General features: G+C 42.1%; 1 protein-coding gene across 1 annotated transcript in view; it reads left to right on the forward strand.

Annotated features, from left to right (window-relative positions):
* SHISA5 (shisa family member 5) overlaps positions 1 to 10,518 on the forward strand; it is an 18,276-nt gene extending 7,758 nt beyond the window's left edge. Inside the window, exons 2-4 of the mRNA XM_027886403.1 lie at positions 3,817 to 3,932; positions 4,956 to 5,174; positions 7,413 to 10,518. Of these exons, the coding sequence (XP_027742204.1) occupies positions 3,817 to 3,932; positions 4,956 to 5,174; positions 7,413 to 7,489 (412 nt within the window). The 3' untranslated portion in view covers positions 7,490 to 10,518. The remainder of the gene's footprint in view (positions 1 to 3,816; positions 3,933 to 4,955; positions 5,175 to 7,412) is intronic.
* Positions 10,519 to 13,809: the final 3,291 nt, after the last annotated feature.

Below are 13,809 nucleotides of genomic sequence, written 5' to 3' on the forward strand. Positions count from 1 at the left end.
TCTCTGACGTCTGTTTGCAGAATGCAGGGGGGAAGGTGTGCTTTCCGTTTTGCTTGGCTGTTTTTTTTTTCTCTCTCGGTTTTAACCATTCAGGGGAAGAGGAATCTGTGAGTTACAGTCCCTGTGTCTGTTCTTTGTCATCTTGCGCAATGCTCACATTCGGTAATTAAATTATCATTTATTGTGAGTGTAATTTTTTCAAATAATTTCAGAATCCTTTAGGCAGATTCATTGGATGAAAGCAATTAAGTTAAAGAACAGTTTTATTTACATATTGAGATTATCTTGTTTCCTGAGCACAGGTGGTTCACTAAGTATATCGAGGATCACTGTGACCTCACTTGAGTAACATCTTCTCTTAATGGTAGCCTTCCTGCACTTTTATTCAATAGTTTTACTAGTGGGATATCCCTTAAATGGTCAAGAAGTGCTCAGGACAGTACTCCTTGTAGAGTAAATAGACATTAATACAATAAGATTCTGCCTGACCATGTGAAAATTCCAAAAGGGTATTGCTAGTTTTGATTGTAAATAGAAATAGTTTGGAAAAAAACATTTATTTTTGAAGTGCTTCAGTGTTGCTGACACGAATTACAAGTTCACAGCACTTACGGTTTTGTTTTGTGTAAATGTTTTGCAACCTTCTGCTGTTCCAAGGCATGAGTCTGTGTGAGCCCAAGCACTGGCAGGAAAACTATCTGCTGTGAAGTAGGTGATAAAAACGTCTGCCAGCAATCAGTTGTTACACTCTTTAGGAAACTCTGAGAAGAACTAACTCCTCTGTTATTTCACCCACTGGGCTGTTCCTGAAGGCTTGTAATTTTGGTCTGCAGCAATCACACGGCGTTTCAGTGGCTAGAACTGAATCACAGTGTTTACACAAACACAGAACTGCTCTCAGTGTACACACATGACACACCTGTACTTTAAATATAGTTAGCTCTTCAAAAGATGGGTGCAAAATGGCCCAGGGCTGCGGTGGCGTCATTTAACAAAGACACAGGCAAGTGATGCAAACACACAGGGTGCCCCTAACAACTTGGTGAAAATATGGACATGGTGTTTTGGTTGTGGTTTTTTTTTTTTTTTTTTTTTTTTTTTTTTTTTTTTTTTTTTTTTTTTTTTTTTTTTTTTTTTTTTTTTTTTTTTTTTTTTTTTTTTTTTTTTTTTTTTTTTTTTTTTTTTTTTTTTTTTTTTAGCTTTACTTTTGTTACATTCCTTATTCTAGGTAGTAAATATGAGATGTGCTTCACTGAACAGAAAACTTTGTTAGAAATAAATAAGTGGAGCCCATGGCCGGTACTTTTATCTGTTCATGGCCAGCATGGCTGCAGATGGGCTTGTGCTCGTATCAGAACTGGATTTGGTCGTGAGAGATAAGGGGGCTCTGCCAGTTTCCTGCTCTGCTGGGTAATTCGTGATGAGTAAATGTTGCTCACTTTGTCTCCTCGGTACCTTTGATTCTGCCCAGCCTCTGCTGAAGTTCAAGGAACTTCACTGTGTGTGGAAGTGAAGAATCTTAGTCAGCCCTGATCTCTTCCCTTGACACAAGAACTTCTTTCCTTGGCAGAGTTCACTGGCAAAAAAGGGGGCTTTTTTCCTTCTTTACTGAGGAAAGAAGGAAGAACCTAGAGGACTGTTTTTCTTTGTGTCTTCTAACGTTGCTTGGGAATCACTGTGTGCAGTGGCAATAATGTCAACTTGCCTAGTGAGAGAGCTCCCTCAGGGTTGATGCAGAAGTGGGAACAAGAGGAAAGAAAACTTTGGCTGCTCCACAAATATCAGCAACTGCAGCTGATGTTTCTTGTCGTGCAGTTTCTAGAGCTGTCTGTAGTTTGTCACAGGCATTCATACTGTTTATTGTGATTACTGGAATCAGGCTGGCTGAGGTTAATGTACAAATCCATCACACACTTCTTTCTCTCCTCTCCAAATTGCACCTGTGTCTCCCTTTTATACTTGGCTTGAAAGAAATGGGATTTTTTTGATGGAGATTAACTGGCTGTGAATTTACTGTGCTGAAATGAAACTAATGCTCATGAGGATGGGGGGAGCACTTAAAAGCTTGAGTGCTTAGGATAGCATCTGGATTTGCAGGTCAGCACATGAAAAATCTTCTGTAAAGGTGCAGATAAATGTGGCAAAATGTGCACGTGTTCCTCAACACATGGTTGCATCTTTACATCCTGCAGCTGGGTTGCAATGGTCTTTTCTTTCCTGGCAGCGTTTCTGACATGGCTCCTGCGACTTCAGGAGGCTGCAGCAGTTCCTGCTTCCTGTTTTACATGTAAATGCCGAATTGCAGTGACTGCAGGCAATCCACACTATCATATTTAGTACCTCGTGACTCAATCCACAGTGTTGTTTTTAGTGCCTCACGAAATAGATGGAGTTACAGTTAGATAAAATTCTTCCTCATATTTTTGGAAGAGATTTGACCCAGGTTGTTTCTTCTAGTTGTTGCAGAAACAGAATAAAATTAACAGAGCCTCTCCTGAGGGGAAAGAATGCATTTTAAACTGAACCTGGTTTATTTTTCAATGCTCACATGCAGTCAGTGCTCAACTTACTAAGGGTTAAGTTGCTCTAGAAGAACAAGGTGAGGTCTTCCAAATTTGGGCTAGGGAGGGACAGAGCATTTTGCATTTTTTTTTCATAATTATTTAACTTCCAGTGTCACTGATACTCAAAAGCGATTTTCCCATTTGGTGGCTGTTTGGCAGCCAAGTGAAAATTGCTGAATGTTCTGGAGATGTGTGGTTTTGTTTAAAGCTGTTAACAGGAAACTGAGTGGGGGAAAAAAATAGAGAGCTCTGTAGCCAAAATTCTTACCAAGAAGCAAAAACAGGATGGATACAAAACCAGCTCTCTGCTTGTTACTTTAGAGCTTGTTGTTCGTTAAAACTGACTTCCTGCAATTGTTCCCAAAACTGATGCATGGTGTGCTTTTTTTTTTTTCTTTTTTTATTAAGAAATAAAAATGCTGGAGACTTTTGCTTCCATGAGAGGAAGACTTTATTGATTTCAGACAGTAAGAAACAGATCACTGGCACTGACACTTAAAAGGGAATCGTCACTGGGCTTTACTGTGAGACCTTTTCCCTCCTGTGTGGTTAACAGAACTTGTAAAGCTTCCAGAGTTTGTCTGCCTCCATCATTTGGTGCTCATCAGAGAGGTCAAAGTGGGTGTGATCTTTGGCCTTGCCATACCAGGTTTTGGAGTTCCAGGCAGTGTTTCTGACCCCCATAATGCAGACCTGACATACTTGCTGTGGCAGTAAAGCTTGCAGAATTTCACATCTTCCAAACTCTGTGAAACCTGGCTTCTAAAACAGCTGTTTACAAATGCCAAGGAACCTGCCAGGAGTCTGTTTGTTGAGTGCTGAGGTTGTCTGGAGATGGGGACTGGGAGGTCTAAGGAATTTGGGAAGAACTTGCTGTCACCCCAAAGCCTGATGTGCTTTGTTTTCGGGCCTGCCTACCCGTGTGCTCAGAGCAGGCAAGCAATGCTTGGAAAATCAAGCTCGTGGGTTTGAAACCTTACTGCTGTAAGCTTTTGGAATACATAAAGGGGCACACAGTTACACCATAACAACATGAACCACAGTCACAATTAAATGAGAGGGGCCAAAGACCCCTTGGTAGGGGTTGGTCAGCTCCCCTTGCCTCAGCAGACTGACGTGCAGCACTGCCCTGCACAGTTGTGTCTTATTCCAATGAGAGACAGTAAGAGACTGGAGGTGGAACAACGTGTCTGCTGCAGGAGGTTTGGTTAAGGAGTGACTCTTACCAGTTGTGTTGGTCTCTCTGCTGCAGTTTTGGAACCGTTATTGCGATTGGAGTTACTGTCTGTGCAGTGATTGTCATCACTATTGTTCTGTGCCTCACCTGCTCCTGTTGCTGTCTCTATAAAGCATGTCGGAGACCACGGCGTGAGTACCTCTCTGTTTTCTTCTCATCTTGGAACCAGACTTTTTTCTTGCCCCCAGGAAATAGTGTTCCTTCAAAAGGTAAAAATAACCTTGCCTTACCTCTCTGCTCGGAAGTTGCATCACCTAAATGTTCAAAAGAAGCCACTTCAGAATGTGAAGCTGCAGAGAGATGTTCGAGAATATTTTCTGAGCATTTAGAAGTTCTCCTTCCCCATCCCCCACAGTGTGGGGGGTTTGGGAGTTGTTTTGGGGTGGTTTTTTTGTTCAGGTAAACAGGGTGTAGAATAACATTTAAGATTTTTCCCTGTCTCTTAAAAATATACCTGAAAAATAAACAACAGGCTCAGGACTGCAACACTGCAATCTTGAGCAAAGTCTGTAATTGCAACATAAAGATGAAGGGGGTCTCAAAAAACCAAGTCATTGCAGTTTATTAGAAAATGTTAATTCTCCTCATTCCAATAAGAGATATGAACCAATAATTGAACATCAGCTCCTACAAAAGTCAATGAATTAAATGTGTATTTGCCTTTCTGACTGTTACTTGGAGAAAGAGGGACTAATACATGGATTGATTAGTGTGTACACAAAAAGAAACTCCCTGGGCAGTCATGGTAGGAAGCTCCTTACCTCATAAAGGAGATATTTATCACCTTAGTCCTTAAAAGCAGGTAACATTTTGAAATGAGCAGTTTTTCCAGATAACTTGGCTGCAGGGTTGAGTTCCTGGTTTTTGAAGAGTCCAAGAAAAAAAGTTCTTTGCTCTTGGTGGCTGAGGAAGCAGGAGGTGAGTTGGCTGCTCTCCCAGCACGTGAAGGCTCTCAACAGCACTGAGATCAATGGAAAGGAATTTAGAGGCACACGATTCTAAATCCATGGTGGGACTTGGAGAATGACATTACCCAGAGTTTGAAGTGAGGAACTGACCTTAAGGGTGAATGTTTTCTGGTTGTTTTTTATGTTCCTGTGGTTGGCTGTTGTAGGAGATCACAGCACTAACTTTGTTCTTTTCCTTGTGTGTAGCTGTTGTGACCACCACTGCCACCACTACAGTGGTCCACGCTCCTTATCCCCAACAAGCAGCAGTGCCACCCAGCTATCCAGCAGCTCCATATCAAGGATACCAGCCCGTGGCCATCCAGCCCCAGCCGGGAATGCCGGTAGCACCGTACCCTACACAGTACCCTCCCCCTTACCCCACGCAGCCCTCGGGACCGCCGGCCTATCATGAGACGGTGGCAGGTAAGGCAGCACTGACAGCTGCTTCAGCTCTTCAACAGCCAAAGAGGCACTTGCTCTGGAGCCAATTTTGTGTTATTTACCTAATTTACTTCCTGTGGCTTTGTTAACAGAAGTGTAAGCAATTGATGTAAAACTCGACTTATGGTGGGTGCTGCAATTTACCCTCGTGGAAATTTTGTCACCGTTTCTATGTTAAGCATTGCCAGAGGAGGTGTGAGCTGGAGCTGTGCTGGCAAAGTGGTGTGTGGGACTGTCAGTGGAGCCAGGAGGATGTTTTACTAGAATTATTTAATTTCCTATTAAATTAAAGCCCAGTAAACAGATAGATGTAGGAGTTGGGTGAGTCTGCAGACTCTCTCTGACCTAATATCTGCTTGCTCTGTAAGAGCATGTAGTGACAGGACAAGGGGGAATGGATTCAAACTAGAAGAGAGTAGGTTGAAATTAGATATTAGGAAAAAATTCTTCCCTGTGAGGGTGGGGAGGCCCTGGCACAGGTTGCCCAGAGAAGCTGTGGCTGTCCCATCCCTGGAAGTGTCCAAGGCCAAGCTGGATTTAAGCTCTGAGCGACCTGGGCTAGTGGAAGGTGTCCCTGCCCATGGCAGGGGGTTGGAACGGAATGATCTGAGGTCCCTTCTAATCCAAACCATTCTGTGAGGTGTTTCAATCTGTATACAGATGGTATTCTTTAGGAGTTTGTCACTGTGTTTAGAGAACACCAAGTCTGATCAGCTTCAGACCAGTTTGTTGCCAGCCAGCAGTTAGAATCACCAGAATCTTTTTTTTTCTTCAACTTTCTTTATTTCACAGCATTGTGTTCATGCAGCCTCACTGTTGCAATGACCAATTCCCACTTCTGCTGCTAACAACTGTTCTCTGAACAATTGGCTCCTGGCTGTTGAGGGGAACCAAAACTGGGCTGTTACCTGTCCTAGGATCCTGTCCTAGGATCTCTCCTACAAACCACATTGGTTGTCCTTCTCAGTAACAAGTGAAGTATAGTCCTGATCAGTAGATAATGCCCTTAGAGAGTAACTTTCAGGACAACTCAAATACAAAATGGCTTTTCATGGTCTGTAGCATTTACAAACCAGTTAGAAATTGTACATTAATAATGTGCAGACCAACCCCACATGTGGAAACACTGACCTGGCAGGCCTCTTGAGTCTCTTTTTCTGTTATAAAAGCCAAAGAGGCCATGGGTTTTATGGGATTACACCAAAGTGCTTTGACTTCATCTTTTTCGTGTGAGGGAGCCAGTAAACCAGTAACTTCTACCCTCTGGTTTCTCAAACTGTTGCTGGTTTGTTAGTTCTTAGAACAGTTGGGCTTTTATTTCTGGGAGCATACCAAAGCACTTTCCATGCTGCCAGCTGAGAATGTCTCAAAGTGAGAGTTCCTTCCGTCATTCCTCCTGTCGATTAACTACGGAGCAGGCTCTGAATTAGGTCACAGGCTGGGGAGAGAATACCTGCCCTGCCACACAGGAGCCAAACCCTCTCGCTTTACAAGATCAGCAGGAGATAACAACACTTAGGCTTTCCAGGGATCTGATCAGCTGCTGCATTACTTGAACTGGTGCTGTTTGCCAGAGCTGAAAATGCAGGTGCCACTTGAGAGCAGCTTGGTCTCACAGCACTGGAAAACGAGGCTGCCTTCCCAGGGTTATACACTGAGTGTAGAAGTCAAACTCTTTCATGGCTCAGGAGTGGTGGGATACTTTTTTTCCCTTTTACTTTTTCGATTAACTCTGTGACACTTAGGAGGAGAGCATTTTCCCTGAAGGAATCCTAAAATTTGATTTCTACACTCCTTTTTCTTTTGCCCAGAGGTTTATTTTTTTTCACAGCACACCATCGGGTATATCCTGTTGTTTGTGCAACCCTGACTTCCTCTGGCTCTCTTTTGGACCAGATCTGTTCCCTTTCTTTTTTTTTTTTTTTGGTCTAGGTTCTCCCCTGGAGAGCAAACCATGAGCTTGTGGTTGCCATACTTCCCATGTATACTTAGCATCAAAAAACCCCCCAAATCCCACAAGAATGAAGGTTTTTATGACTTCACTTCTGAAATGCAGATGCTCTGTGAGTGAGCACAAGCTGTTCTCGAGTCCAGCTGAGATGCTGGATTGAAGTTCAACCTCTAAATAATGTGCTGAAACCAGAAGTTGCCATTTAATGTGTAGAATCCAGAGTGTACACTTTACAAATCTGTTTTTTTCTTTGTGTTTTGCTTTTGCAGCTGGTGCTGGAGCCCCTTACCCAAGCCAGCCCCCTTACAACCCTGCTTACATGGATCCTCAGAAACCCACCTATTGAAAAGCTCTTCTACTGTGCTTCTGTATATGAAAGTTTTTAAAATATAATTTGTTCTGTTTACACCTTGCACCAGTAGTATATTTTTCTTAAAGACAGCAATCTTGTCTAAGTAAAGTGAAAGTTAATTCAGTATCTCTTTTTTTCTGTTTAATGCTCCGAGGAAGGAGTATTTTTCTTGCAGAAGTTGTTAATTTATACCTCAAGCAAATACAAAAAGAAAATTTGCTCCAAATGCAACGAGAAGCATGAAGAAGGAGTACTTCAGAAATACAAGAACCACAATAACACTTGCTGTGCAATAATTTTGAAAGGAATGGTCTAATATGAGCATTGTCAAACACCCAAAGCTGTAGCAGTCTCTTGCACAGTACTGAAAGATAAAAACTTTAAGAAACTACCTGATACATGTTAAGTATGTTCTGCCTGTTTTGAAGCTACTATTGTTAGGTAAGCAGCCATTTAATACATTTCATTTACCATTCAAAAGGGAACTTTCCTTTTTTGCAACACATTTGCCTTCAGTAAGTAAGGGGTAGCAAACCATGTTTTAGTTGTGTTTGGACTAGTTCTAAATAGCATGAGTTGGTGATTTCCTTGTTTTCTTTCCCAATTTGAAGGCTTTAAAACTGTGCCTCCATTGGGTGTTAGAGCTAGGAATTAACAACAAATCCAAACTCTTCTGCTACTTAACAGACCAAATATCTCAAAAGCTGAAAACTTGAAAATTCTTCATAAAAATTACTGGACAAGTATTTCTTGTTGAGGTGTTGTTGGACAAGCTTACTTCAGTCATTTCTTGTGATGAGTTTGGAAGAAAAATTAGCACATTAACCACATGTTAAGCAGAAGTTAAGCCACCATTCAGCCCTGCCTCGTCACAGGGAAGGAATTTGTTTTACAGGAGAGATGGGATGTCAGCACTAGACTGGGGCTTTCAAATGCTTAGGGTTTTCCCCTGTCTCTAGTGGGAACTGTAGATGAAAGAAAACCCAAGAATTCTAGACCTTTATAAACTCAATCTGCATTTGAATGACAAAATTCAGGGAGAGAGAAATCCCAGTGCAACACAAAGTAGGGATTAAAATTCCCTGTTGTCTTCAGCATTCCCATAAAGCTGAACAGAAGAGGAGAAGTCAGCCTGGTCACAGCCAGGTAATGTATTTTTCAGAAGGCAGTGCTTTCAGTCGTGAAGCATCTTGAGACATCCTCGTGGCTGTTACCACTGCTGGGGCTATTGGCTCCATAAATTTTGTATTGCTCAAACAAATAAGGTTTTTTTGTTTTTTGGGTTTTTTTTTCCCCTGTGTCCTCAACAATTCTCTTTTTCTGATGTTGAAATACAATTTGTTTCTAATCCTCACAGAGCTATCTAGTTAGTTGTATGTATAATTTTAACATATCTTTTACTCTGATTTTACTTTTTTGGAGAGGCCATTGAGCCATTTGTCCCATGATTCTTCATTTGGGGGTATATTATTGCTTGGTGGCATTATTTTACCTCATATAGTGGGTGGAAATTGCTGCTGCCAAAGGCAGCCTTGTTTTTCTTCCTGATTTTTGAGTCTATTTTTGGATTATTCCTATTTTTTTTTTCTTTTTAAAGAAGGTTTTCAGGGCATTTCAGAAGGAACTTGTAGAAAGTTTTTAGCATCAGAATTCATTCTAACCTGTGCTCCTGTGTTACACCTCTGAGTGTTGCAGTTAATAGCGTGCAGTGGTGGCAGGAGGCACTCACAGGGCATGTATCCATGGATCCTGTGCCTGTGTTCCTCTTCTTTCCTGCCTTGTCAGCTGGGAAATCAGGCAATGCTTCCTTACACCCTTAGACAGCCAGCACTGGATCATGTGTCCTGTGTGGAGGGTGAAGTGTTGCCTTAGAAACCTGGAATGTTTCTGTGTGGGAGGGCACTGAGTAGCTGCAGGAATAACCCCCTTGCTGTAGATGCCTTGTGTTTATTCACGTAGAAGGAGAGCAGAGACTATTCCAGCACCTTCAGATGGAGCCTGGCCAGGGAGAGCAGCTCTCAGAGCACAGGCAGAGCATCCCAATGTGGGGCTTGATGAGATTGTTCCCATGCCCTGCTCTCCTTTCCACCATCTGCTCTGACGAATGGAACAGTTTGTGGCAGTGTTGGTGATGTCATGTTTGGGTGATGGAAGGGAAATTGGCAGTTTCACGACAGGTTGGCTCAGTCATCATCCCTGAGGGAGGCAGGAGGAAAGGGAAGTGGCAGCAACAACAGAGGTTCCCAAATGTGAAGCTTTGATGTAGAAGTTGCACAGACCAAAGAGATTGTCCTGAATTGCCATCCCTGTGTGTGTGGGGGGGAGGAGATGAGGGGAAGGGTTAAAGAGCCTAAAGATTGACACTTATGGAGTGAACAAGTGCTAATGATAATTATGGACAAGTGAAGAGATGAATCATTAATGCACAAGGAACTACTTTAGCAGCAGTGTTACTATCTCAGTTTCAAAACTCATTGAAAGAAGAGAAAATGATCCAGTTCACAATTGGAGCAGTTAATCAGATCTTTTCTTATTGTTAGTGAATTTATCATCATTAACAATAAGGTGTAGGACCAAATTTTACTTGCCTGTTGCCCTGCAACTTGTTGAAGCCTGTTTTTATACAGTTAAAGGAATGGGATGGTTATAGAAAAAATGGAGGAGAGGATCCATAAATCTTTAGTTTTAAGCACTGCTGATGTGTCATTCCAAGTAGCTGTTGCCTTCATATCACTAGATATCCACAGTGCTGTGGGGAGGGGGAATGGAACTAAAACTTTAAATGTTGAAAGAGTATATCTTAATTTGGGTTTAATTCTGTAAGTGCCTTTGTTTCAGAAATGTTTTTTGTGAAATTAAACACATTAGAATATTTTATTGTATTGAATTTAGCAGATAATCACTGTTGCTTTTGTTACATACTGTAACCTCGCTTTGTATGTTGTTTGTAGGTTAAACATAAGTATTCAAACCAAATGGCATAAACTCTATGCACCTTTGTAATAAATACAGTGTTTGAAGTACGTTCTGTCAACTCTTTCTTAGCCTCATTTAGAATGGGGGGCCTTGTCTGGCCTAAGGAGTATGTGACATGCATGAAGTTTGAATGCATTGGCTACCAAATCCCACGACATTTGAAAAGTCGAGCACAGACAAGGTGGTAGATTTCAAAGTCTGTAATTTGATTAAAGTTTAATATCTTCCCAGCCTGTGTTTAGGCTCACGTGTTGAGTATCACTTATCAATTTGTCCAACTCAGTGTGTGGTAAGTGAATGCTTTCTACTCTGTGGGAAAATGGTTTTGCTGGTGTGTTGGTGTATTTCATAGTTTTGAAGAAAAATGCTTTTGAAAGGTTGTGTTCACACCTCCCCGACTCGTTAGTCTTTCATCTGAAAATATTTTCTTTGAGCACAAAGAATGCTCTTTATAAGACACCAACCAGCAATTGGTGGAGGGTGTTGAATGTATCATCATTATTACATTGAATTGCCAGCTGAGGTCCAATGTGGAATTTGAAAGAAAAGGGGGGGGAAAAACCCCCAAAACCAAACAAAACCCCACAATAATTGTGTTTTGTAACGTCAATTCTTGAATTTGTTGTAGCTTCAGCTGCAGGCTGATAATGTGTTGCAAGTGAAACATAAATCACTGAACTGCCAATTTTTGTCCACATTTTCTCCCCAGAACTTCTATTAGCTAAATGAGCACAGCAGACAAAACATATGCTCCTAGAAACCTAAATGTAGAAAACATACAATTCATGTTTGGGCTGGAAATAACACCAGGAAATCAGAGTTATTTCTGGTAGGTTTTTTTTGCCACTGCTTTTTAGTTCATCTGTTTTTCTTTTCCCAGGACTCTGTAGCAGGTGTACCTGTGCCACAGGAATCTGGTCAGATTTACAGTGAGCTACATAAGAGGGACAAAAATACCCAGGCTAAACCTGGCAGAGGTGAGACCAAACTGAAGAAAATGTAATTTTATCCTTTCGAGAGCTCAGGCTCCTGTATTGGTGGAGTAGCTTCCTCTGCTTCACCTTCCTGTGGCAGCCTCTGCTCAGGGCAAGTGAGCCACGTTATAAAGGATGTTTTTCTGCTGTGAAGTGGTGTATTTAGGATCAGACACAACTGCTTTTGTCAGCACTGGGCAGTGAGGGGGCTCTGCCTGGTGCAGTGTGGCACAGCCCCCCCTGGTTCCCCTGAACAGTTGGGAAGTGATGCCATTTCCGCCTCAGAGCTGTCCCTCCCCTCCTGCAAACTGACAAACTCTGACAAAACTTTCACTTTTCGTTTCGCCAGAGGGAAGAGTTTTGTAAGATAACCTCTGATAACCCATTTCCCCTCCTGCAGTCCAAACAACTGTTAAATCAGTTACTGGAAGCTTCATTTTAACGCTTGCTCCTGCGGTTGGATTTGTGGTCCACTCTCCAGTGTTACTTCAGCCCTTCAGTCAGGTAGGATGTCCTTTGCAAGCTGCTGGGCTGGTGTTGCAGCTCAGCTGTGCTCTAAAGGAGGTTCTTCAGCAAAACAAATGGTTCAGCTGCATTCTGAAAAACCAACCTATACACAGGCAAAGGAAATTACTGTTCTGTGTTAGCTCTGTTAGGAGACCCTACAGTTACTTGTTATATTCTCACCATACATGACAATAAAGTAGCCATTTCCTTTGGGTATTTTCAAAAGGAGGTTACCCCTTGAGCAATTATTCAGGGCATTAATGCACTGACAACTTCAGGACTGACACTTTTAAGGCTAGTCCATGTTCAGCACTCTGGCTGTTGGCCCCGAGTCTTGGAAGCACTTGGATAAACTTCAGCCACAGTGGGTTTGTAGATCTTTATAAAGCTCACAGACCACCTTTTTGTATCAGCCTGCTGTTAGAATCAATGGTGGGCAGTTTTTATTTTTAACAACTTAGGCTGGAAATGTAAGTTTGCATTTGCTGTTACATTCACAGCAGATAATACACAGCCCTTTTGTAGGCAGAACTGCTACATTTGGCTTTAACTGTAACCATTTGGCCACTGTAACCATAAATAATATTGCAGACTGGAAGATAAAAACATTATTCTTATGACTTACTCTTCTAATAGTTTGGCACGGGCTAAAGTTCTTTTTTTAAGCAGTTTCACACTGGTGGGATTAATATGAATATAAAAACAACTGGGGGATGTTGCTACATGATGAGATATTTTGTATTTGCCATCCTCACCTATTTCAGCTTAGTTTATAAAAATAGGTTTTGAGGCCTGACGTGACACAACCAGTTGTTTGTTTTCTCAGAGGAAGGTTGGTTTGATTTGGGGGCTGGTCTGGATGAGCTACAGCGGCCCCTTCCAGCCTCACCCAGTCCCTGATCCTACAAGGTGTGCAAAGCCCAGTTCACTGAGCAGGAAAACCCCAGCTCTGGTCAGCTCAGCTTATCCAAGGGGAAACTCTGCCATCCCCACAGGCGAGGGAACAGATGGGTGGCTGCAGCTGAGGAATGTGATAATCATGTGTAGAACATGCCCAGTGGTTTTCCTTGTTGCTCAACACTTCATTGTTCAGTCCTGTGACTGTTCTCAATGCCAGAGTAAATTCCTTTTCCCAGTTAATCCAGAGGCACAGCCTATCCATAACGTGTTGGGGAAGTGCAGAGTGGCCATGGGAAAGCTGCTCTGCTGGGAGTTCTTCAGGGACTGTCTGATGAGAACTGCCTGTTGGTTTTGGGTCACGAGCACAGTAAACCAGTAGCCCCAAAATGTGTAAAAAATGCTTCAGGTTTTTTTCAGGGGATAATCAGCTGTTGCACACATGGTTGGATCTTTTTTAATCCCAAGAAAAATTCCAAGAGAACGTAAAAAGGGAAGAATTACTGAAGGTCAGTGGTATCTTGCAATAATTCCAATGAAAGATTGGTCACCGTAAATGAGTTACCAAATTGTGGCAGTCCTGTAAGTATGTTTATTTCTGCCTTTCCTCTTCAGGAGTGCAGCCTCGTTTTGCTTTAGGAATGGGAACTTTTCAGTCACAGGAAATGCCTTTAATTTGAAAAGCTCTGGTTTAATTTTGTAACACTGTGATGTTACTGGAATTTCTGTCAGGGCTTGGGTCTGTTTGGGGTATGGAGCCTGGGTTATACCAGTTTAAAGTCAAAAGCTGGAAGAAAACTCAATGAGAGTGTAAATGTACATGTCCAGGTGGTGTCTGTGAGTGGGTGGATGGGAGGGGATGCAGAGCCAGGAGGGAACAGTTAGGGATTTTCCTGGCAGTTTTTTCCAGAGATAACATTTCTGTTTATATTAAGTTCAGCAATAATCCACTTTTCCCTT

This window comes from Empidonax traillii, unplaced genomic scaffold (genome assembly GCF_003031625.1).
Source record: "Empidonax traillii isolate 1590-97213 ecotype Southwest subspecies unplaced genomic scaffold, ASM303162v1 scaffold187:size1931383, whole genome shotgun sequence".
NCBI classification, from domain to species: Eukaryota; Metazoa; Chordata; class Aves; order Passeriformes; family Tyrannidae; genus Empidonax; species Empidonax traillii.